Source organism: Acipenser ruthenus, chromosome 44 (assembly GCF_902713425.1).
Source record: "Acipenser ruthenus chromosome 44, fAciRut3.2 maternal haplotype, whole genome shotgun sequence".
NCBI classification, from domain to species: domain Eukaryota; kingdom Metazoa; phylum Chordata; class Actinopteri; order Acipenseriformes; family Acipenseridae; genus Acipenser; species Acipenser ruthenus.
In genome coordinates this window covers 831,826-858,159 of record NC_081232.1, presented here as the reverse complement: position 1 = coordinate 858,159, position 26,334 = coordinate 831,826, and the positions used below count along the sequence as shown (strand labels likewise).

Sequence of the window (26,334 nt, the reverse complement as noted above, 5' to 3'; positions counted from 1 at the left end):
CATGAATGTGTGACAGGCGTTGGTGAGTCCTGAACCGAGAAAGCCATTTGAACCCCACCGCAGCAGCAGCAGCAGCAGCAGCGTTATGAAGAAGAGCCTTTGAATGCTGTTTAAGTTCTGAAAAGATTTCAACGAGGAACAAGCCACAATGGGTAAAGGGGTAAGTAAATAGACTGGTTTTATTTTTTCATTTCCTTTTGCAATTATTCTTAAAATATTATGGGGTATATTTTGCAAGTCTTACTTGAGTCTGTAATCAACTGGATCTAGAACTTTTTTTCTTTCATTTTGTAAAATGAATCTATCCTTTCCAATAAATAAAGAAATTAATGAACTGGACAAATCATTTAAATAGACCTGATATATATATATGTGTGTGTGTGTGTGTGTGTGTGTGGACTGGAGCGTTGTGTGGCCAAGAAGATATACCAGAAGATACCAGGTTTGCTGTAAACCTTGAATTGTGTTTCAAATTGCGTTAACAGCGTCACAACCCTTTGACCTGTAATGCAGACTAATAGCCTAGCATTATAGCCGGTTGACTCTGTTGCAGAAGCAAGGGCCGGGTGCAAACTGCTGATGTCATTAACAGATAGGTCGTTCCTTTCACCATGTGCACACGTTACTGTAGCTTACACTGAAAGAATACTTGCATTACTGGTTTCAACCACAGGGGGTCAGGATTCCTTCCAGTAGCGTGTCACTGTACAGGCATTTCATCCCACTGAATTTAATGGAGACTCAAACTCTGGATTGTTAAACACAAATGATAAAAAAAAAAACATTTTAAATAAATAAAAGAAAAAGAAAACAACAACATTGCTTCATTTAAAATGATAGAATTAGCCATTTGAATTAAGAGCCCATCAATGAATGGAGTGGACGTGCAATCATATGCTGATAATGACACACTGCAGTTTTTTTACACAACCCAAACAGTGATCTTACATAGAAGTTTTATTTGGCGGGTTGTACAATGACTGTCGCGGATCTGCGGGTATTAATGGAAATTTGTGGGTCACTTGGATGCATCAATGCTAGTCCAGTTTTTAGAAGCTGATTGATCTCAGAACTGTCAAGTCGGGTCTTAAAGGATCTCAATGATTCAGCATTAAGTACATGGTATGGCAGCCTATTTCATACCCTCACTATTCTCTGTGTAAAAAAGAAATGTGTCCTAAGTCTTAATTTACAACTGTGTCCTCTGGCCCTGATTCCTGGTTTTGCCATGCCTTATCTAATATCATACATCTTTGGTGTTGATGCACTGGAAAATCACTCTAAATCCTGGCCAAAAGGTGTGTTTTTTACATCCTTTCAAACACGTGGTTTAAATTGCAATGGTGGTATGTAAGAAGTGAACTCAGTGCAGTTTTTATTTCCACGCTGCTTCTTGAAACTTGATCTCTACGGGCAGAGTGAGGTAACTTTCCATGACGCTGTGGAAGCAGAGCACAGACTGGGGTGGCGAGAATGATATTTAAAGGAGAAGTCTCGGTCAAGCTGTATTGATCTTACCTGAATTCTGCTCCCCTGCCCTTGATTTTCAGTGTGTTCGGGTTTTTTAAAGTGAGGGGATGGAACGGGCTGCCTAGTCACGTTGTTGAGGCAGAATCACTGGGATCCTTTGAGACCCGACTTGACAACGTTTTGAGATCAGCTACTGTTAAACTGTTTGGGCTGTGTAAAAAACTGCAGTGTGTCATTATTATCATTTATTTCTTAGCAGATGCCCTTATCTAGGGTGACTTATAATTGTTACAAGATATCACATTATTTTTACATAAAATTACCCATTTATACAGTTGGCTTTTTACTGGAGCAATCTAGGTAAAGTATCTTACTCAAGGGTACAACAGCAATGTCCCCCACCTGGGATTGACACCCCAAAACCCTCTGGACAAGAGTCCAGAGCCCTAACCACTACTCCACACTGCTGCCCCTGGAATGGATATGCATATGATTGCATGTCCACTCCATTCACTGATGGGCTCAATTCAAGTTGCAAAATTATATCATTTTAAATGAACCAATGGTTTTTTTTTGTGTTTGTTTTGTTCATTTGTTTTTTATTCAAAATGTAATTTTAGTAATTTAGGTCTGTGACAGGGTAGCGTCGCGGGCCCAGATGGTATTCGGCAGGCAAAGAGACTCAGAGACAAGGAAACTGCAGTTAAAACGCTGCTGCGCGGTTTAATAACAAAAGGAAATCAAAACACTGCTCACAGAGCAAAAATAAAACAGTTAAACAAACACAAAACTGTTCAGGCTGGGCAGAGCCTTCACTGAACTTGAACCTTTAACAAAAATACAGCAACACACCACCAAACTATTCACTCAGCAACTCCCACCACCAAACAAAGGATTTTCTTTTTTTATAGCATGTGGCTGGAGCCTAATTATCAATTATTCAATTAGCTCCAGCCACATTCTCACATGTATTTTGGCAGGGATAGGAAATTAACCCCATCCCTGCCAACCACCACCAAATCACCACACAACAATATTATTTACAGGCAGGGCGCTGCCCTGCTACAAGGTCAGATTAATCATTGTCCAAAATGTTCTCGAGGAAGGGGGATACCCCGAACCCCAACCCCCACCCAAAACCCAACCCCCCCCCCCGCAAATAGTCTGGAGCAGCATTTCAGTTGATGAAGCTTGGGACCGATGATATTAAATGATCATTGATGATATTTGATGATATTTTTATTCTTTTCTTTTCCTATTCAGGAAGTCCGCAATAACTCGCCTGCCGAGGGAGGTGAGAAGGAAAGCAAGAAGAAAAAGAAGCAGAGAAATATGGATGAGCTCAAAAAAGAAGTGCCGATGGTATGGTATCTACCTTCCTACCCATCTCTCTGCACACAGCAGTGTGCACATGTATTCAAACACCTACTCAAGATGTGTCTTTTACATCCTTTATATACCTACCTGCATGAAAACCTCTGGGGGTGAGAATCTCAATTTCCGCTCATTGATCAGTGATATAGAAACAACAGGCACTTATGTGTGAAAATGTTAGACCGCTTTGTGCTTTAATTAGGCATCTGAAACAACTAATACAAAGCCTCCTGCATTTTACCATTTGCGGCTACATTTTCCTTTTCTCTTACTATGTGAAATTAATCGCACATGTGGCCTATTACAGTCAAATTTGCCTCTTTTGACAATTTTCCAAGATTTTCAGTTCCAGTGGTTTGATTTCATCTGCACAACGAATCAAAACAACAGAAGCAATGGGGTGTCCTGATACATGTGCACACTGCTGTATATATATATATATATATATATATATATATATATATATATATATATATATATACATGTGCATTAAATCATTTTAAATATATATGACAAATATGATTACATGTATTTTTCTTTTTGATTTAGGGTTAAAAGGAGCCAGAATATTAGGTTTGCTAGACATCCTGGGAAAGCTGGCATTGTCCCAGTATTCAGCTTTCATTTTTTGTTCCAGTGAGAAACAGTAAAATTGTTAAGTACAAAACTATAGCCGTTCATGAAAGCTGTACCTGTCTCTATCCATCATGACTGCTTGCTTGGAAATAAACAGAACTAGAGATGGATGCAATACGAGGCTAACATGACAAACTGGTTTTGTATATAGTGCACACCAGTTTTATTCGCTATATGGTTTGTGACCCATCATGTAGGGAAAAAAAATCAAACAATTGGGGTTGTGGAAACAGATATTGCCACTAGGTGTACAACATAGTAGAAAACAGAAGCTAAATTTATATGTTTCTGTAACCCTTACCACTTTTTGTTTGTAGGATGATCACAAGTTGTCATTGGATGAACTGGGAAAGAAGTATGGTGTTGATCTGTCACGGGTAAGCAATATATTCTCTATCAAAAGTGTAAATACAAAGTCTCTGCTGTGAAAATATCAGGTAAGGGTTATGGAATAAAGGACTTTGACTATTTAGATGAATTGCAAGATCAATTCAGCACAAGGAGAAGCACGTACCTACTGATGAACTCCTTACACTGATGAAGACATGGTAACGCTTTACATTATATAAGTGTATATAATTACTGTGCAGTTACAATTAATACATGTGTACTTACAATGTTGTTATGCATAGTTTCAATGTGCTGTATGATATGATATAGCCCTAAACCTAATCTAACCCTTTGCTGATACAATTCTGTACTTACATATATCGTGCAAAAAGATTTGCACATTAAGTACATTGTAACTATGTTTAAGTGCACATGTATTTACTAAGTCACCACTATGTAAATGATTAAAAAAAACATGTAGCACGACTTCACACAGCCAGGACTCGAACCTGCGCTGTGTGACTCCCCCTGCACACCACACGGCCGTGCCTTTACCAGGGGAGACCCTCGGGGACCCCTGCGCTCCCCTGACTGTATGACCCCCTGCACCCCACGCGGCCGTGCCTTTCCCAGGAGAGACAGTAATACTCGCTTGTCTTCTTCTCATGCAGGGCTTGTCTCAGGCCCGTGCTCTGGAGATCCTGAATCGGGACGGCCCGAATGCCCTCACTCCGCCCCCCACTACCCCGGAGTGGGTCAAGTTCTGCAGGCAGCTCTTCGGCGGCTTCTCAATCCTGCTCTGGACCGGCGCTATCCTCTGCTTCCTGGCTTACAGTATTCAAGCTGCCATGGAAGACGAGCCAGCAAACGACAATGTAAGTGTCCTACAATCACTGTGGGCCCCAGGGACTCGGAGAGTGCTGCATGGAGGGTGGGGTTAGTAACGGGATCAGGAATTGCACAATTACAAGTTAAAATACATTGCCATGATATGTGGATTTAGTATTATATATTTAGCATAGACACTACAGAAGGACCTTACATGACGGAATCTGTCTGTCAGTAATCTCCATGGTACCTGAGTTTAGTGCATGCCCACCAGATTGCTAAGGGGTCAGTTTGCCTCTGACCCTCGAGGCTCTGCTTGGGGCCCAGCAACACATTCTGACAGAGTAGGAAACACTGCACAGCCATGCGTTATAGTTTCTGAGGAGAGATGCTTAAAATAATTTTCCTGCTAACATTGCATATGAGAGCCTCGAAGCAATGGGAATATTAAACAAAACGAAGGGAAGCTCTGTTCTGTTAAACTTCCGCACATAAATATTCACTGGAAGGTTTTAAGGACTTCAATCAAATGTCAACATGGCCCTTATGTTGGAATGAACTCAATACATCTCTTGTAAGGTTCCATATAATCTCGCGGCTACATCATTAAACACTGTTATAATAAACCATAACCCACTGACTTTTATCATGAGGGCAGACACAACTTTGCATACCACTGGAAAAATCATTAATATCAGTTAATTGACTTCTTCTTCTCTTCCAGTTGTACCTGGGTGTGGTGCTGGCAGCAGTGGTCATCATCACTGGCTGCTTCTCATATTATCAAGAAGCCAAGAGCTCCCGGATCATGGACTCATTCAAGAACATGGTTCCTCAGGTACAGAACACACTGCCACACCCATTCACACTGACGTCAGTGAGGATCCCACTGTAGAACTTCATTTGCCAAGATGCCACCACCCACTAGAATAGGGAACCTAGATATTGCTTTCCTTCCATTTCATTTTTTTTAAAGAGAAGAGTCGGCCAGTGGAGCTTCCCTATTGGTGGATGAAAGTTCTAAGGGTTCTTAGTCCTTCCCCCCAGTCACACTGTTAAAATTCCTTTACCAAGATGTCACCATGAATGATTAATGACCCAACAAATGTTGCTTTGCTAATCTGGCTTCTGTATTTCTCACTTTTGATTGAGGTTTGCTTTTCAGGGGTTAGTAGGGTTACCAGATTTCCAGAGTGAAAAACTGGAATTTATTTTTTTCAATTCACTCTCCCCATTAAAATGTATAATAACACAATCATAATTTAAAAAAAAAAAAATCAGGTGTATTTATTGCAGATCATAACACCTCTGTGTTATTTTTATTGTTATCTAAATCTAAACATGTTACAGATGCCAAAAAGAAAACAATAGATTAGATTACCATTTAACACATAATCCGAACGATTAAACAAATAACACATGAGGTTGTTTATTTGATTTTTGAATGGCGCTAACACAGCCTAATAAAATACTTTGCTGTTAACTTGCTGAGCACACTGCTACAGTTTTGTACTTTAAACAAAAAAGATAATACAATAGGACCAGGACGATTTAACAGTTTACTGTTTCTGACCGGGACAAAAAATTAAGGCTGAAAACTGGAACTATCTCATTTTAATCCGAGACGTCTGGAAACCCTATTATTATTATTATTATTATTATTATTATTATTATTATTATTATTATCATCATCATCATCATCATCATCATCATCATCATCATCATCATCATCATCATCATCATCATCATCATCATCATCATCATTATTAATAATAATAATTTGTATAAAGCACTGAAAAAATATACTGTGAGTGTATTGCATAGAAGAGGCAGGTGGGAGCTCAAGATGATAGAGAGTGTGGCTAAGGGGAGTGTTGTATTAGTTATAAGGAGTGATTTGTTCTCTCCCTGTGTCTCCCTCACACAGCAAGCACTGGTGATACGTGATGGGGAGAAGATCCAAATCAATGCTGAAGAAGTGGTGGTGGGGGATCTTGTGGAGGTCAAAGGAGGAGACCTGATTCCTGCTGATATCAGGGTCATAGCATCTCACGGCTGCAAGGTCAGACAGACACAGTCCCTGCACTGTGCACTGCATAGCCAGGCTCGTCAAGCGCAGTCTTGGCAATGCAAGGAAATACACTCTATCTTTATGTTATCTGTTAGCGTGGAAAAACAAATCCTTGTATCTTCTTGCATGGTCATGTTTAGAGAAGTGAACAGGTATTGTAGCGATCTCGGTTAACGCAGGCAGGCGCATCACACAGGGCGAGGCAATCCACACACAGGCAGAGGGCGGGCGCGAACCTGGGACCTCTTGCACTAAAGCATAGCGTCGATACTGCTGTACAAAAGAGCCGGCTCCTTTGCAAGTTAAGATGACTAATTAAAGCACAATGCGGTCTAAGATTTCTATATGTTTACTGTTTCTATATTATTGATTACTGTGTGGAAATTGAAATTCTCACACCCATGCAGACGGGTATATAAAGGATATCAATGACAGTCACCATGTTTACCTTCCTGCAAGCACAGTAGAGGAACAGGACAGAAGGGAAGCAGATTCAAAATAAAGACAGACACACTGAAAGAAATCTCAATTCAACGACAAGCATTGCAACACAAATTGCGAAGACATTGAAAAAGACGAAACGTTTGTCAGGTTTCTTTCAGTCTTTCTGAATTCGGCACTATTGAGTTTAATAGTTCAATTCAAACTCCCACTCAGGTCTATAAAAGTCCAGTTGCTGGTTCACTTGGGATTCAAGACCATCACATTTCTCCACACTGTCGTTCTGTTAATAGGATTAGATAAACAGGGGCCTGTTATAAGCTCATTAACAGTACATTCTCGTGGCTGTTTCAGGTGGATAACTCGTCTCTCACAGGTGAATCCGAACCTCAGACCCGTTCTCCAGAATTCACTCACGAGAACCCCTTGGAAACCAGAAACGTCGGTTTCTTCTCAACTAACTGTGTGGAAGGTGAGCTGGGCCTGCCTGTCTAACTGCAGTCATCTCTCTAACCAAACCCCTGTCCGATTCCTGTTAGCTGATTCATATGATCATTAGAAGAGATTTCGCTGCTCAAACTGTGCGAGATGATTTCTGTCAATACAAAGAATAAATCATAATGCAGTACTCATAAACATCTGTTAAACATAAAAAGTGTAGCTTTTTTCAACTTATACATGTGTCCTAGTCTCTGTCCTAAGTCTTTGAATTACCATTTTTGGAGTTTTGCAAAAAAAATTGCTGAAATAAATAATTGTATTGAAATAAATCTTGTATTGAAAACTTTTTTTCCCCCTCATCCACAAAAGCAAAACTTTTGCTACAAAAATGTTTCCTAAAATTCTTAGTTTTTGAGACATTTCTAGAAATTTACATTTGTGTGGAGTGTGGAGTAGTGGTTAGGGCTCTGGACTCTTGACCGGAGGATCGTGGGTTCAATCCCAGGTGGGGGGGACACTGCTGCTGTACCCTTGAGCAAGGTACTTTACCTAGATTCCTCCAATAAAAACCAAACTGTAAAAATGGTAATTGTATGTAAAAATAATGTGTTATCTTGTAATAATTGTAAGTTGCCCTGGATAAGGGTGTCTGCTAAGAAATAAAGTATATATATAAATTAAATATCCTTTTATGATTTTTAAAATGTCAATGAATCCCCCTCCTTTCTTCAAGGCTCAATAGAGTTCATCTATCTTCAGCTTCATAGATTCTTACCAAAGACACAATGTCCATTTTGCAATGCGTAGGCTAGAACTGAACAAAGTGTGATAAAAGCCCAGAATTATTTTATACAACCTCATCATAACCATAAAGCTGAGGGAGCCTCTTTGTGGCTTGGAACTTGGTTTCAGGAGACTAGGTTTCAGGCCACTGCACGGCACACCAGGGGAGACCTGGGGTTTGATACAGAAAGTCTACCGGTGGAACCAGGTTTCGAGCCGCTGTTCCTGATAAAGTGTCTTCATGTTCCCTGAACACTGTGCTCATGATCTGTTGCAGGTACAGCCCGGGGAATCGTCATTGGGACTGGAGACCACACAGTCATGGGCCGAATTGCTTCCCTGGCTTCAGGCCTTGAAGTAGGCCAGACTCCCATCTCCAGGGAAATAGAACACTTCATCCACATCATCACGGGCGTCGCCGTCTTCCTGGGCGTGTCCTTCTTCATCCTGTCACTCATCCTTGGCTACAGCTGGCTTGAAGCTGTCATCTTCCTCATTGGGATTATTGTGGCTAATGTGCCAGAGGGCTTACTTGCCACTGTGACGGTAAGCATTGAATTCTACAATGTAACCCATTGTTCCGTTAACCCTAAGCCAGTCAATAGCACACAGTAGTGTGCATTTCTAAATGGAGATAAAGGGGCATTCAGAACAGAAAATAGGAGGCACGTTTTTTTACACAGAGAATTGTGAGGGTCTGGAACCAACTCCCCAGTAATGTTGTTGAAGCTGACACCCTGGGATCCTTCAAGAAGCTGCTTGATGAGATTCTGGGATCAATAAGCTACTAACAACCAAACGAGCAAGATGGGCAGAATGGCCTGCTCTCGTTTGTAAACTTTCTTATGTTCTTATGTTCTTATGTATTAGAACACCTCAAGATTTGTCATTTATATCCTTTATATACCTGCATGAAAACATCTGAGAGTGAGAATTTCAATTTTCGCTCAGTAATCTGTGATATAAAAACAATAGGCACTTGTGTGAAAATGTCAGACCGCTTTGTGCTTTAATTAGGCATCTGAAACAACTTCTAAAAAGTCTCATGCATTTTACCATGTGTGGCTGTTCCTGTTCTCTTGCTATTTTAAACAAATTGCACATGTGGCCTTGTTGGGATTTGCACATACTCTTAATATTTATAATAAGGGCAGCTGGCTCTTTGAGCTAATATATATATATATATATATATATATATATATATATATATATATATATATATACTCTAAGCACACTCTTAAACTCAGGGGAGACATTCAGGAGGACATGGAGATGTTTCAGACTCCTGTAAGTGGATCATTCGTGCACTGGGGCTTGCAACGTATCCAGATGACTTTTGATAATCAAGAAATTGACATAGACTCATTCGATTAGAAGTTTTAATGAATCAGAGTAGTATTAGTACCCCTTCGGTTTATTAAAAATGGATTGAGAAGCTACAGACTATGTCGAATCCCAGCTGACAGGCAACCTGGGCAGTCCAGTGCCTTAACAGGTATAATAGCATTAATACTTCAATACATTCATGGTTACAACATGTTTTGCTCTAAGGCTACGCATGCATAAAACTAAAAACGCCCACCGCTAAGTCCTAAAACATCCAGTATATCAATCTCATAGACTAAGACATAAGTCATATACCTTATAGCAATGCATCAATATAAAAGAGATATAGATTCAAAATATATTCTTACCTTCCAGTATATATGGAAGTGTAGAATATAATATAAAGACAGAAACTGTCTTCAGAAGCAAAGACTTCTAAATACGACCCCAACAGCAATCAGCTCGATCAGAGATCTTCAGAGCATGGATCACATCAGCTTGTAGTTAGCAAGTTGAGTGACACTTGACTAGGGTTTTACCTTGGTTTTTGCCTCACTTTTTATGTCAGAAGTCTCACTTAAGTCTTAAACATTAATCAGCCTTAACTGCTCCTGTCCCTCAAGTCAACAACATTCCCAAAACACCCGGCAACTCCCTCCATAAAGTGAATTAGCCATCATCCCCTAGTCCATCTCTCCTACATCTCCCAAATATGTAAGGTGAACTTTTGAACTGATGTTATTCTTTCTTGGTACCAGAAGGTATTTCTTATATACAAAAGATCACTCATTATAGCAACCTTGGATTTCAAACCCCCCAAACATTAAAACTCGCATTAGTTGCCAAAAAGTTATTTCCTTTAGTTACCCCCCCCCCCCCCCCAATGGTACTGCAAGCAAAGGTTACCAAGATTAATCTCCTTCTCTTTGGCAAGCCTACTGTATGCCTGACACAGACTGGTACCATTCTGCTTTGACTGAAGTTTTTACTGTAAGTTCATTTCTGGACTATATTCTCTTATCTTCAAACTTAACAGTTCTTCTTTTGAAATAAAGTAAACTGTTTCTGTCAAAGAGACATCTATCTCTGCCGCGTACACCTTTCACTCAAAAAAGGTGATCACACCTTGTGCAAGGGAAGACAGGTTTTAGATTCATTCGTGACAGTCCTATTAAAGTTATCAATAAAATAAACAAGCACTAATTTCCCTGACAATTTTCCAAAGTTTTCAGTTACAGTAGTTTGATTTCATATGCAGAACAAATCAAAACTACAGAAGCAATGGGGTGTAACACTTTCCATGAAGTGTCTCTAAATATTGTGTATTTACATAGTACTTACTTACACATCATTACAATGTTATTATGCACAGTTACAATGTACTTAATGTGTACATCTTTATGCAAGATATGTGTAAGTAAGAAAAGTGTAGGGTTAAGGTCTCCACACAGCGGATGCGATGCGATTTGTCTTGTGATAGAATGGTACTTCTGCTGCGACACTACCTTTCACACCAGTGACATTTTGACCACTTTTTTAACTTTTAAATTGCATTCCCTGCCTCAAGATGGCTTCCCATGTACCCGCATGGACCTCTCAGAACTACATTTCCCATCATCCTCCTGCTCACTGGGAAATCCATACACATCCATGCTACATCTGTTTACACACCTTACGTAAACAGATGTAGCAACACATGGGAACATGTAACACAATAAAATAAAAAGGTCCTCATGTACCCTTTAATAGCTTTCCAGAAGCTTTCAATAAAGGAAAATGAGTCATACACACCAGCTGTATCCAGTTCCCTGGAAATGGACTCCCAGATGTGCTCCCTCATTGCCATGTCTTTATAATTGCTATGTCCTTTATTGTACAGCTCCGGGTATTTTGATACTGCAAGATAGCTGTTCCTCATTGGTCAGTTCCCTAGCTGGCGCGCGTCAAAATCGCAAAAATAGACACCAATCCTATTTCTTTCACATCACTTCAGTGTTGCTTCGGTGTCACCCGTCACATGGCAGGCAGTGTGAACGGCTCGTATCAAAAATACATTTAGATTATTCTTTGTCGTGGTGCGGTGTGTCGTACAACACATTCACCTGTGGCATCACGTCCTGTGTGTAGAGGCTTTTAGGGTTGGGGATAGGGTTGTGTTTAGGGTTATGTTCAGGGTTATATCGTGCAAACAGATTGACACATTAAGTGCATTGTAAATATGCATAATAACATTGTAATTATGTGTAAGTACACACATCTTTACTAAGAAACTACTATGTAAATACACAGTAAGAGACTGTAATGTGTTACCCAAACAAGTGTCTTTCTTCCTTGTCAGGTGTGTCTGACACTGACGGCTAAGCGCATGGCTCGTAAGAACTGCCTGGTGAAGAATCTGGAGGCCGTGGAGACTCTGGGCTCGACTTCTACCATCTGCTCAGACAAAACTGGTACCCTGACCCAGAACAGAATGACCGTGGCACACATGTGGTTCGACAACGAGATCCAGGAGGCAGACACCACAGAGGACCAGTCTGGTAACTGGGAGGCACATGGGTGGACGTACTGCTGTGGGGTGGAGTAGCGTTGCGGTCACGGCTGGCCAAGGAAGGAATAGCAGAGGCGGTAGACTGCAGTTCAGTGCAGCTGATCACAAAATAAACAGACCAAAGAAAACAGCACCCAAGAACAAATGAGCTGGCTCTTCTTTTAAAGCATGTGGCTGGCCTTCCCTGATCATCAATCAATCAATCAATTAAGACCCAGCCACATTGTGCACGTCAATTTGGCAGGGATGGGATTTTAACCCCGTCACTGCCAAACTGAAATAAAAAAAAACTGTATTTATACATAAACATTGTTTCCATGGGCAGGGCTTAGAATGTTTTATCAGAATGGTTTTCCTATGAAAGAAATACATTGCTGGTGATAGCAAAGCCAACAGACTACACCCAATGATGTAATCCCCTCTCTCTCTAAATGTTTCCGTAATACGTTTACAGGTCAAACCTTCGATAAGAGATCTCCTACCTGGACCGCTCTGTCCAGAATCGCTGGCCTGTGTAACAGAGCCGTTTTCAAAGCGGGTCAGGAGAACTTCCCCATTCTCAAGGTGAGAGCCAGCCAGACCTGGGCCAACTGTGTTAAAGGACAGCTGACTGGGTTTTCACCTCCACTGTAGAGTATGAAGCAGGCAGGGCTAGCAGGGTCAAAAGAACAGAGCAGGTTCATCTGAAAACTCATTTAGGGTCATCAAAGAATCTCACTGATTCACCATCAATAACATTATTAGCTAACCAATTCCATCCCCTCGCCACTCTACAGGATGTGTGAAGAAGTCGCTCATGCCTTGCCTAAGCCTGTCTCAGCGTCATTTCCAACTGTGCCTTATGAATGCCTCACGTTTATAATAAGGAATCAAGTAGTAAAGAAAAGGGGTCTGAAATTAAGTGATTGAAGTCTTTAATATCTTACAGAGCAGACATTGTGAATCTGAACTAGTACTTTAAACACAGCACAGAAACCAGGATCAGAGGAGGACACAGCTGGAAATTAAGAGCTTCTCAATCCCAGTCCAGGGGACCCACTGTGTCTCCTAGCTTTCATTTCAGCTGAGCTCAGTTACTTAACTAGACCCTTAACTGAACTAATCATTTGCTTAATTAGACCTTTTTACTTGTTTTCAGCTCTGAAACGGTTGCAGATTTCACATTAGCTATAATGTTTTATAAGTAACTTGAACAGTTGCAACTGTTTAAGAGCTGAAAGCAATTAAAAATGTCTAATTAAGCAAATTATCAGTTCAATTAAGGGTTAGTTAAGTGATTGGGAGCTCAGTTGGAATGAAAACCAGAAAACAAAGGGGGTCGCCAGGACCGGGGTTGAGAACCACTAAGTTAGACTTAGGCCAGAGGGAAGGAGACACTTCTTCACACAGAGTGGTAAGTGGATGGAATGGGCTGCCTAATCATGCTGTTGAGGCTGAATCACTTGGATCCTTTAAAACCCAACTTGTCAAAGTTCTGAGATCAATCAGCTACGGGGAAATGAACAAGCTGAGATGTTGTTATGTTCTTATTAGTAATTTTACAGCATAGTCTTTTAGGGCCAGGCATTACAATGTATTACACATCCCCCTTAATCTCCTGAACGTAACCCTGTGTGGTTGATTTCCAGCGGGACACAGCCGGAGACGCCTCGGAGTCTGCTCTGCTCAAGTGTATCGAGTTGTCCTGCGGGTCTGTCAAGAAAATGAGAGAGAAGAATCCCAAAGTGGTTGAAATCCCATTCAATTCCACCAACAAGTACCAGGTAAAATAGTACAGATGCATACAGCACTGATTATACCTGTGAGAAATCTCACCGTTAAAAGTATGTGGCTTAAAGCTCAGCATGAAAAAATGTGTCATAACAAAACAGTAAAAAAATAATTTCATCTGTTTTTTCATGACATTCCATCGATGAACAAAATACCAGCAGTTGGGCAGCATAGCACACAGGACATAACATAAGCAGCATGATGCTTTCGGTAAAGTGTCTAACATGCACTCTTACCTGTGGAGATTCTACACATGCTTTATAACCACTGCATTTTTCCAGCGAAGAATTCATAAAGGTCTGTGGGGCTCCCGAGTGGCCCATCCGGTAAAGGTGCTCCGCGTGGAGCGCAGGATGCCCCCTTATAGCCTGGAGGTCGCCGGTTCGAGTCCAGGCTATTCCACTGCCGATTGTGGACGGGAGTTCCCAGGGGGCGGCGCAGAATTTGCCAAGCGCCGCCTAGGTCGGCCAGGGTGTCCTCGGCTCACTGCGCATCAGCGACCCCTGTAGACTGTCCAGGAGCCTGCGGGCCTGCCTGTAAGCTACCCAGAGCTGCGTGGTCCTCCAACGCTGTAGCTCTGAGGTGGCTGCATAAAAATCATAAAGGTCTCATCGATCTGATTGTAGGGTCTTTTTCGAATATGGTGTTCTGACATGTTTGCTGTACTTTTAGGTTCTGTACAGTTACTGTGCAATAGATAGGCGTTGAATTACAGTGGAGCTGTAATTCAAACCGATTTGATCACAGTCTGCTACTGATGGAAACAAACAGGACTAGAAAATGCAATAGATAGCCCTACAGCTCTGGCCAAAAGTTTTGCATCACCTAGAATTTTAGGATTGAGACATCATACAAAAATAAAAATAATCTGGAGCAACATCATTTAGATCTTTTATTTATCATCAAGTAAACATAGAAACTACAAAATGATATTGCATAAAAGTCTACCGGAAGCCATAACAGTAGTACAGTAGTATTTCATGTTAGATTTCGAAATTTTTCAATGCGTCAGTTTTTCGTTATGGAATATGGAAAATTACAAAGCGGTATGTAATTCAATATGTTAACGTAACATTATTCAGCAGGTTTCATTTGACTTTATGAAGCACAATTAGTTCTATAGGGTATAGCTGTATACTGTACGATTTGGGTGTGATTATTGAGGTCTGTTTCTGTTTTCAGCTTTCTGTCCACATGCCATCAGATAATCCCAGTGGACACCTGCTTGTGATGAAAGGGGCTCCAGAACGAATCCTCGATCGCTGCTCCACCATCATGCTTCAGGGCAAAGAGGAGCCCCTGGACGAGGAGATGAAGGAGGCTTTTCAAAATGCTTACGTTGAACTGGGAGGACTGGGAGAAAGGGTACTGGGTAGGCATTGTTCTTCAGTGGGGGCTAAGGGCTGGGGGAAGGAGCTGTATCTACAAAACCAGGTCAAATTGATCACAGACCAATTTTGTAGTAACTCAAATTCCAAGTGCTGAATATTAGTTTCATTATATTGAACCCAAGCAGAAGAAAAATCTTCTTCTTATAGAGCTGCTATAGACAACAGTTTTTCAAATCGTCATGAGTGATACGACGAAAGATGCTGGCTGCAAAGTATAAGCAGGGAACTCAAATGAGATCAGACTTTTAACACTCTGTTTAGAAGAAAGACATTTGCCATGAATAGTCTTGCAATATTCAAGCAGCTTTTTAAACGAGACAAAAAAAGCAAACAAACTATATATGTGCAGTATTTCCTTGTTTCTGTGTTCATATAAAAGCAAATTGAAACATTTAGGAAGTTTAGAAAAAGATGGTTCAGGAGATAAAATGATTAAACTATATAAGTAAACTGATTGTCGGTTTAAAATATACACTGGATTAGGACAACAAATAGAAACACCTGCCATAACACTGTCAATAGGGTGCAGAGCCATCCGCATGATGATGATGATGAGGAGGAGGATGATGATGATGATGATGAGGATGATGAGGATGATGATGTTGATGAGCAGCTATTGCTCCTTCAGGGTGTTCCTTTTGAGATTGTGCCTCATGAAACATGTAGTAGATGTGGTCTAGTGTTTCATTTATAGAACACTCATAATGGGGTTGAAAAGACGACAATTGTAATCTATACAATCAATAGTACAAAGTAGACGTGTTTAAATGAATGACACTAGACATACTAAAGTTTGTCTTTTGCAGTCTGGTTAAACCTTTTTGTCATTTATGTTACTGTCTTTCTTATGTAATGTTATAATTATAGTTTTCCTTGTTTTGTAAAGCACTTTGGGATGGCGTTGCCATAAAAGGCACTATATAAATATACATTGATTGATTGATTGATTGATTGATCTACATTCTTCCCAGGATTCTGCCATTTCAACCTCTCCAGTGACAGGTTCCCTCGTGGGTTCAAGTTCGACACAGAGGAGGTTAACTTCCCCACGGAGGGCCTGTGCTTCGTGGGCCTCATGTCCATGATTGACCCCCCTCGTGCCGCGGTCCCTGACGCTGTGGGGAAGTGTCGGAGCGCTGGGATCAAGGTACTTCACATTCTATCTGTACATAAATATATATATATTACATTACATTCATCAATGACATTATAGGGCAGCAGTGTGGAGTAGTGGTTAGGGCTCTGGACTCTTGACCGGAGGGTCGTGGGTTCAATCCCAGGTGGGGAACACTGCTGCTGTACCCTTGAGCAAGGTACTTTACCTTGATTGTTCCTGTATAAATGGGTAATTGTATGTAAAAAATAATGTGTAAAAAATAATGTAATTGTATGTAAAAATAATGTGATATCTTGTAACAACTGTAAGTCACCCTGGATAAGGGCGTCTGCTAAGAAATAAATAATTATTATTATTATTATTCAAGCTAAATGTTCAACTGACTGGGGCCCAGAGTTTGCTTCCTCATGAAATAGAATACAATCTAGAAATAAATGATATTCAACACGATTGTCACTTTTACTAGTAGTAAGAACACCATTTTCTACCATTGAGCTGAAGGAATACAGATTCACCTTGTAGCTTGGAACTTGGTTTCAGGAGACTAGGTTTCAAGGCCACTGCACGGCACACCAGGGGAGACTTGGGGTTGGATACAGCAACCTCAGACTAGGTTTCAAGGCCACTGCATAGCAGACCAGGAGAGACATGGGGTTTGATACAGCAGCCTCAAACTAGGTCTCCTGGAACCAGGTTTCAAGCCATGTGGAATACACAAATGTGTAGAAATACATATTAGCCTTGGTTCCTATTCAAGGTCACGTCTGTCGATTTTCACTTGGCACAGTGCAGACGCTATGGGAATATTATCTGTCTCTGGTAATGGGTTGACATACTGGAATAAAGTGGCATTCAGTTCTGGACCTTGGAGAGAGTCCAACAAAAAGCTGCCAGACTAATCCCAGGGCTTTAAAGAAGTGCTATGAAAATTGAGAGAACTCATTTAGCCTAGAGCCAAGAAGAATTTGAAGGGGGCTTGTTTGAAGTCTTTAAAGCCTTAATAGGACTTAAGCAAGTTTATTGTAACCAATACTTCAAGCTCAGCGCAGAAACCAGGAGTGGAGGACACAGTAGGAAATCAAGAGAGCCGTGGTCTTGATACTGAATCATTGGGCCCCTTCAAGACCTGAAGTTCTTTTACTTTTTCGTCAATGTCTATTTAATAGGTGGTAGTCTCTAATAAACAGATTTCACTGTGCTAAGCAATTCACCTCCAAAGTCTTTTAAATGATGTCACTAAAGGTTCTAATTGCTGTAATATTCTCTTTTAACAGGTGATCATGGTGACTGGCGATCATCCAATCACAGCGAAGGCCATTGCAAAGGGGGTGGGGATTATTTCAGAAGGAAATGAGACTGTTGAAGATATTGCCGAGCGCCTGATCATTCCTCTCAGCCAAGTTAATCCCAGGTGAGACCAGCTGTCACTTTAGCTAAAAAGCAGAATACATTATACATATTTTACACTACATTCTTTGGCCTTGAGGTACCCCTGCCCATAAATTTAGCAGATAAGTGAAGAGGCTGACCATAGGGAAGCCATAGGGAGGGGGACAAAGCCAGAAAGCAGGTGGGGGCTGGAGAGGAGATGGTAAACTCTGGCACACAGCTGGGACGCAATGGATTGGGTGAGATAGAAATCCTTTCCTTGCAGATCAGCTGATTGATGATTGATGATTTGATCTGGTATTGGAAGGGGCTAAAATATGCTTGATGTTTACGTGATTTGATCTAAGGTTAAAGTGAGTTCCCTGGCTGAGCCACCGCTTTGGTGATGCTATTGTGATTATAGCAAACGAGAGGAAGCCCATTAATGCACGTCTGGGTCCTATGGTTGATTGATCCCAGTACTACACTGCCAGACCACTTCATATCTAATTTTATATGCCCTTGTCACAGCCTTGCAGCAATGTGGCATAGACTCCACAAGGTGCTGGAAGGTGTCTTGAAGGATGTTAACCCATTCACTTAATAATGTTTCACACATTTAGTGAAGACAGGTAAGCAGTGCGTAAGGAAAATACATAATTGGTGTATTTCTCTGTGTGAAAGAATGCACACAACAGGGATTTTTAAGCAGAATTTAACAAGTTTCTTTTATTGATCCCAATAATCAGAAGTCACACTTTTACAGCTTAATCGTTATCATTATAAACAAAAAAATGTACGAGTTCTAACAGAAATTAAGCAAAGATATCAGTTACCGATTTTTGGAAGAAGCATCGGACATGGTTGTGGTGTGTGTTCATGGAGGTTCTTGATGGTTCTTCGACAATTCGGGCATGGCAGATGAGTGTGTTACCTTGAACTTCTTAAAAGTAGACATCAGGGTACAAGTGCAGCATTACTGGGTGGACTCTGGCATTCATTCAGCCAACCAAAGTAATCAAGGGATCACGGGAACACGGGAACACCAGGGAGAAGACCAGTCTGATTGGGTTGACCGGTCCCAGGCGGTCTACAGGTCTAGTCAATGGATCGTAGAGACTCAAGATCCTGTCTTGTGCTTTTACAGGGATGCAAAGGCCTGTGTGGTGCATGGTTCAGATCTGAAAGACATGAGCAATGAGTACCTGGATGATATCTTGCAGAATCACACCGAAATTGTCTTTGCTCGCACGTCCCCCCAGCAGAAGCTGATCATAGTGGAGGGCTGCCAGAGACAGGTGAGTCCACAGGTTATTAACCTGTACAGTATGTACCTGCAATTGGTCATTGGTCATTGGTAAGCCAATTACTTTTAGGTGAAGTGATAGTTAGAGATTTCAAATACACCAGGTGGTTATAATTTACTCTATTTGAGGTGGTTTATCTTGACGCCCCTTTTGCTGATGTCCCCGCCCCTTTCTCTGATGCCCCTCCCCTTTATCTGATGTCCCGCCCCTTTCTCTGATGTCCCCGCCCTTTTCTCTGATGTCCCGCCTCTTTCTCTGATGTCATCACCCCGTTTCAGTCTTCTAGTTGCAGCTAAGCCACTCAGATTTGCTGCCTCTTTGCACTTCTCGGCCAGCGTATTTCTTTGCTTAAGTAATAGCTGAAACACTGTCCCCCATATCAAGGCTTCAATCACTGTTAGTACCCAACAAATACACCTTGTTTTCCCTACAGGGTGCTATAGTAGCGGTCACAGGAGACGGTGTTAACGATTCTCCTGCTCTGAAGAAGGCAGATATCGGAGTAGCGATGGGAATATCAGGATCTGACGTCTCAAAGCAAGCCGCTGACATGATCCTTCTGGATGATAATTTTGCTTCCATTGTCACTGGAGTGGAAGAAGGTGTTTTTTTCTTTTTTTTTGTTCAATATTTGATCACTCCAAGCCTGATTATCAAATGATTGGTGTAAACGAGACAATTATGCCAATTGATAGCTGACACTATATCGTTGGCTCTCAGTGTGTAGATTTATTAATGAAGGTAAACATGGAATTAACTACATTGTTACGCTATAAGGATCAGACCAGACCATGTTTCAAATCTTAACAACCATTTATTAGATCCAAATACCCACATTACATTCTACATGGAGCGTTATTGTTTAGATACAACACGTGCCTCTAGTATTAACAGAGATAGGCAATGGATCAGATTAGCTGAACCCCTGGAGGGAGCCCTCAGTCTGAGTTATTCAGCTGTTACTCCATTCAAATGCAACCAACCACTAACTACCCTCCTTTACAAGGTCACCGTGGGTTCACTGTTTACCATATTTTCCTTCCACATACATTTCTGCACATGCTTTATCTCGCCAATCATTTAAAACCTTAAGGTACCTTAACAACTCAAACTCAACTCAAAGTTACCACCTGCAAATTGGCAACATTACCAACACAATTCCATTCTACATGATGGTCTGCATAGAAACCATTGGGGACTGATACAATTACCTGATTCTGCATGAAGGCTCTTTATTATTCTATTGAGTTCTCACAATTTAGGCTTTAGAACTTGACGGTTTAATGACACCTACAAATATCTTGTAAAACAATACAGGACATTTTCACTATATAAGTAAACCATAGCACAGCTTATTTTTTGTCATACTAGTTCAAGCAGAGGTCTGAGTCCTTGTGTTTCCACAGGTCGTCTCATCTTTGATAACCTGAAGAAGTCCATCGCCTACACTCTGACCAGCAATATCCCTGAGATCACACCATTCCTCTTCTTCATCATCGCCAATATCCCTCTGCCACTCGGGACCGTGACGATCCTCTGTATCGACCTGGGCACTGACATGGTGAGCATGCAACACCTTCACACTTCTATACTTCTATACTTTTACAGCACCATGCATGTCCAGGAACCGTCCCAGACCGCAGCATTTAAAAACCAGGTATCAAATACATTACAAATGCATAACAAAAGAACATTTCAAAACGAATAGGATGTTATTCTTAATTGGAATTGCATAACGGCATTATCCTTCATTATCACATTAAAAACCAACAACATTCCTAACGTGCTGTCTTAGCGTGTGGAGGTTACAAAACATAAGTATTGTGTTTTTACAAATTGACTCGTTGCAATTAATACTTTCTCGATACTTTTTCAGAGCTCCTAGATAGCGTGTAATTTTTATTTTAGCAAGCTATTTACAAATGAGAGAAAAGCACTGTACAGTCCCTTACATCCCAAACCCTTTAGAACCAAAACCGAAAGTCCAGAGGGGTGGAAACAGTGGTCAATATTTTATATAGAGAGAGGGAGAGGGAGCGGGAGAGTGGGGGGGGGGGGGGGGAGAGGGATGTTTAGATGTATATAAACTATAAGAACCAGAAACGAAGGATACACACAATTTAGAAAGCACCACCGGCCTCTTCCTTACTCCCTTACTCTTCGTTTCCTCTAGATGTGAAAGATGTCAGTTTTTGGTTTTGTGTTTTTCTTTGAAGGTGCCAGCCATTTCCCTTGCCTATGAAGCAGCTGAGAGTGACATCATGAAGAGACAGCCCAGAAACCCCAAAACCGATAAACTCGTCAACGAGCGACTCATCAGCATGGCTTACGGCCAAATCGGTACGAGGGAAACACTATTCAATAAGATACAATACAAGATCAACGGTGACAAATCAGCACTGGTCAATAAACAGACCTGGCCAAATCTATACATTTTCTTTACGAGAGTTCCTTTAAACACAGCACATATACCAGGACCAGCAGACGAGGTTGAGATACACTTAGGACAGAGGGAAGGAATGGAGAGGGGATGGACTGGGTTATCTAGTCATGTTGAAGCTGAATCACTGGGATCCTTTAAGGAACCGGGTTTGTTCTTATGTACAAAAAAAAATGCAATATGATTTTAGTTTTTAAACTGTCAAATCAGTCCATTTAAAATGCTAATTTACTATGGTTTTTGATTTTTGGTTTTAACTGAAAAACACCCGAAAACCTGTGCAAATGGTTCACCACCCCTTTCCTATTTAAAAATGAAACCTACTAAAAAAATACATTTCCCTGTGCTGCTGGGCAATGTCCCTCCCTCCTGATTTATATCTATCATTGATTCGTTCTCAATACCTTAAACCCGCCTCAACTACTGAATGACAGCACATTCCTACATTTCTATTGGAGACTCCGCTTGCGAGATTTAAAACGAGATTACAATTAGGAATGGAGGCTTGCTTGTGGGATTTAAAGCTGTATTACACTTAGTGAGAATTTAAAATAGAATTGCAAATTGTGGCGAAATGTACAAAAATGCCTGCACACAAAAACCCCAGAAGAATGTGCCTGTGATCATAAGGATTGCATTGCCACGAGCAAACTATTGACTCTGAATGGCAAGCTGTCTAAGAGTAAGAAAGAGAAGATCATAAGAAAAGTTTAGGAACGAGAATCTAGTTTTTTTTTTTAAATGTTTTAGCTCCTGCTTCTTCACCTGCTAGGCTACTCCATGCATTTCTAACTCTCTGTGTAAAAAAGTGCTTCCTACCTTCTGTTCTAAACTTACTTTAACTCAGCTTCCATTTGTGCTCTGCACCATTTATGATTTTAAATACCCCTGGTCTAGGGTTCATTCTTATAAGATAAAGACGTCCGTCTCTCATTCTTGATGGTTCTATAGTGAATGTACCAATGTGGAGGTTAAAGGACCCTGACGCTTGTTGCTTCTGTCCCGCTTGTTTGTGTGTGTCGTTGCCCAGGGATGATTCAGGCTCTGGGAGGTTTCTTCACCTACTTTGTGATCCTGGCTGAGAACGGCTTTCTTCCAAGTAGACTCCTGGGCATTCGTCTGGAGTGGGATGACCGAAGTCAGAACGATGTTCAGGACAGCTACGGACAGGAGTGGGTGAGTCGCGTTCCCCTCGTCTATACACAATCAAATTCCACATCGTTCCCCAGCATGCCGTGCTCTCTCAGGTGAAACCGTAACATCCCAATCAGTGTGAGGTGGAAATGATTTTAGCTTCTAAAGCTGAGGGAACACAAATCCACTTTTCCAGGAACAGTGGCTTGAAGCCTGATTCAAGATTGGGAGACCCCAAGTCTCCCCTAGTCTTCCCTCAGGCTTTGTGTTCCCTCAGCTTTAGAATGTTTCATTGGTCTACTTTTGTGGCATTTCCTAACTATCCTGACACTCTATCAACTCCCCAAGATGTGGAACTGTTTCCATCCTAGTATGAAGATGGAATGTGATCATCTTTCTTTCTCTGGTTTTAAAGATCGTATCTGATAATTGCTTCGAACCTCCTGCCAATGCTTCTCCTTCTTCAGTCCACGTCAACAAATAGATACACATCTTATTTACTCTGCGCTTTGATCTCTGTGTGCTGCTGATTAATGTTGGACTACATTGTGTTGTTTGTACATCATAACGGTCTCTTGTTTTCCAGGACCCCCTTGTAAAGGAGGCCTCGTAAATCTCCTGGTTTAATAAATAAATACAATATTGCTATTTCTCACCCTGTCACTCAGACTTATGAGCAGAGGAAGGTCGTTGAATTCACATGTCACACAGCTTTCTTCACCAGCATTGTGGTGGTGCAGTGGGCCGATGTAATCATCTGTAAAACCCGGAGAAATTCAGTCTTCCAGCAGGGAATGAAGTGAGTAGAAATTAACATGACAAGATCATAAATGCTGATTGTACATTTGATGACGCGCAACCTGTCAGTGCATTTTAAACCCTGTTTCGTGCACCTTATTGCAAAACCTTATTGCTGGATTCAGTAGTTGCATGCCCACCTTTGCCTAGATGTGTGTGAACATAATCTTGAGGCCTTTTTTCATCATTTGAAAACTGTTTCATTCTCTAATGAAATGACTGCAGTATACAATTCGCCACTGCATCTGTCTCTCTCTCTGTTTACAGAAACAAGATCCTGATTTTCGGGTTGTTTGAAGAGACAGCCCTGGCTGCTTTCCTGTCTTACTGCCCTGGCATGGGGGTAGCTCTGCGCATGTACCCGCTCAAGTGAGTATTACAGGGTCTGCTCAACATCAGGAAAATGATCTGCATTGCAATCTTGACGTCCCTGTGGATTTGAGGGAATTTTCAATGAACAACAAAAATATTTTTAAGTAAAATAAAATCATTTAAATTAGAAAACAAAAATATCTGCTTCTGCACCAGAATGTCTGAGTCTTTACAGCGACATTGCCATCTTCTTCAACAGCCTGGTTCCATTACCTGTCCTGTCCTGGTTTAGTCTTAACCTGAGGGAACATGAAGCCGCTTTGGGGCTTGGAACTTGGTTTCAGGAGACTAGGTTTCAGGCCACTGCACGGCACACCAGGGGAGACTTGGGGTTGGATACAGCAAACCTCAAACTAGGTCTTCCGGTCTCCTGGAACCAGGTTTCAAGCCACTGTTCCTGAAAAAGTGGCTTTATGTTCCCTCAGCTGCATGTTTTTCCTTAATCAAAAAATGTTCACTTTGAGGTCGTCTTTATAATACTGTAGCACAGGAGGTCAGGGGTAAAGAACAAGGTGTTGAATCAGTCATATGTTCCTTGTTCTTTTTTTTCTTAGGATTACTTGGTGGTTCTGTGCGTTCCCATTCAGCCTGCTCATCTTCATTTACGATGAAGTTCGAAAGTTTATTCTGCGCAGGAATCCCGGAGGTAAGTTCAGCTCATGACAAAACTGCCACACTGGGTTTGTGTGCGTGAGTCATCCAGAACTTCAAAACACTCCAGCAGCATTATATAGGGATTAAACTTGCAAGAAATTCAGTCATAACAACATACGAACATTTACGAACCTGAGGAGGTCCGTTTGGCCCATCTAAGCTCACCTAGTTCCTAGGAGCGGATTGATCTCAAAACTTTGTCAAGTTGAGTCTTAATGGGTCCAAATGAATTAGACAATGGCGCTAAGCGTTGCTCTACTTGACTGAGTTTTCCTTCAGTTGTGTTGAGGCAAGGATGCCCAACCTGGGGCCCCCCAAAATTAAACTTGCAGCCCGTGCATTTAAAGGGTACATAAGGACCTTTTTATTTTGTGTTACATGTTCCCATGTTATTATTATTTGTTTATTTAGCAGACGCCTTTATCCAAGGCGACTTACAGAGACTAAGGTGTGTGAACTATGCATCAGCTGCAGTCACTTATAACTACGTCTCACCCGAAAGACGGAGCACAAGGAGGTGAAGTGACTTGCTCAGGGTCACACAATGAGTCAGTGGCTGAGGGGGGATTTGAACCGGGGACCTCCTGGTTATAAACCCTTTTCTTAACCACTGGACCACACAGCCTCCTTATTTTTTGTTTTCTATAGCCTTGTCCTTTTCTCTGCAGTCCTTTTAAACCCACAGAAAACTAATTTTTTTTTTTTTTTTTTTCCTTTTATAGGTTGGGTTGAACGAGAGACTTATTATTAAACCACAGTCCAAGTGGCAGATTCTACTGAGTGTGTGTGTGTGTGTGTGCGCACGTGTGTTAAATAGGGAATACTTAGTAAAACATTTTACTCAAAAATACTGAACGAAATCCCTACAAGTATCACTTCCCTACAGGTACACTAAAGCCTGCTGCAGTATATGTTGCAAGAGCTGCATTTAGACAGCAGGCTTTAACAGTGACAAACTTTTAACCATGGCAAAGCATTTCCAACCATATGCATTGGTCTTGCCACACAGGAAACACTGGTAACTTGGTGTATTTGTTGTAGCCTACTTCGTACAACACAACTGTTTGGCATATAGACATGCGGAACAAATAGCAAATAAAAACGCACCTATGAAATCATAACACAGAGGGGAGGGGGGGTTGCCTATAATGATGTTGCAACCAAGTTACATTACTGCCAAGGACTCAAAAGGTGATGAAACGTATAAACCATTAAGTCACCATACCGATATAAAAAGATGTTTTTGCAGTCGTTTGTGCCAATTGAAAATCAAAACAGTATTTAATGCCGTATTGTCTACATTTTGAAACAGCAACACATTGAAGTTTAACACAAATGTAACCATGTTTGCCTTACCTGAAAATGTTTTTTATCTGGGACGCAGGGAAGACTTGTATTGCAGGATCAAGATTGATCTGCTTGCCTCAAGTAGCCTGTGATCCAAATACTGCCACCTTGAGGCGTGGAGGAGAAGGGCACTGGGGTTCACTATTTGCTTTAATAATGTGTTGTAAAATCTTGAGTTTAAAAGTTGTGTTCCGCTTTCACAGCAAATACATTTATATCTATTATCTATGGTGTCTTTGTGTTTATTTCCTCTTTGCACCTCACTTGGTAAGCCCATTTGACAAGTGCTGATCGTGCCTAATGACCCAAAAAAACCAAACACATGCAAAAGTCTGCTGTTAACTAACTTCTGAAAGTTTGCAGATGGTCCAAAATAACGAACAGGGGC

The 26,334-nt window shown here is 41.2% G+C and overlaps 1 protein-coding gene across 1 annotated transcript; it reads left to right on the top strand.

The window, feature by feature from the left end:
- Positions 1 to 26,170, top strand: atp1a2a (ATPase Na+/K+ transporting subunit alpha 2a). Its single transcript, XM_033997933.3, has 23 exons — positions 1 to 160; positions 2,734 to 2,832; positions 3,798 to 3,857; positions 4,482 to 4,685; positions 5,363 to 5,476; positions 6,566 to 6,700; positions 7,505 to 7,622; positions 8,652 to 8,920; positions 12,039 to 12,237; positions 12,703 to 12,812; positions 13,877 to 14,011; positions 15,201 to 15,390; positions 16,381 to 16,556; positions 17,801 to 17,937; positions 19,042 to 19,192; positions 19,635 to 19,803; positions 20,608 to 20,762; positions 21,418 to 21,541; positions 22,672 to 22,817; positions 23,444 to 23,574; positions 23,841 to 23,942; positions 24,500 to 24,591; positions 25,322 to 26,170. Exons 1-23 carry the CDS (start codon positions 149 to 151, stop codon positions 25,348 to 25,350), a joined length of 3,057 nt encoding a protein of 1,018 aa, XP_033853824.2. The 5' UTR covers positions 1 to 148; the 3' UTR covers positions 25,351 to 26,170.
- Positions 26,171 to 26,334: the final 164 nt, after the last annotated feature.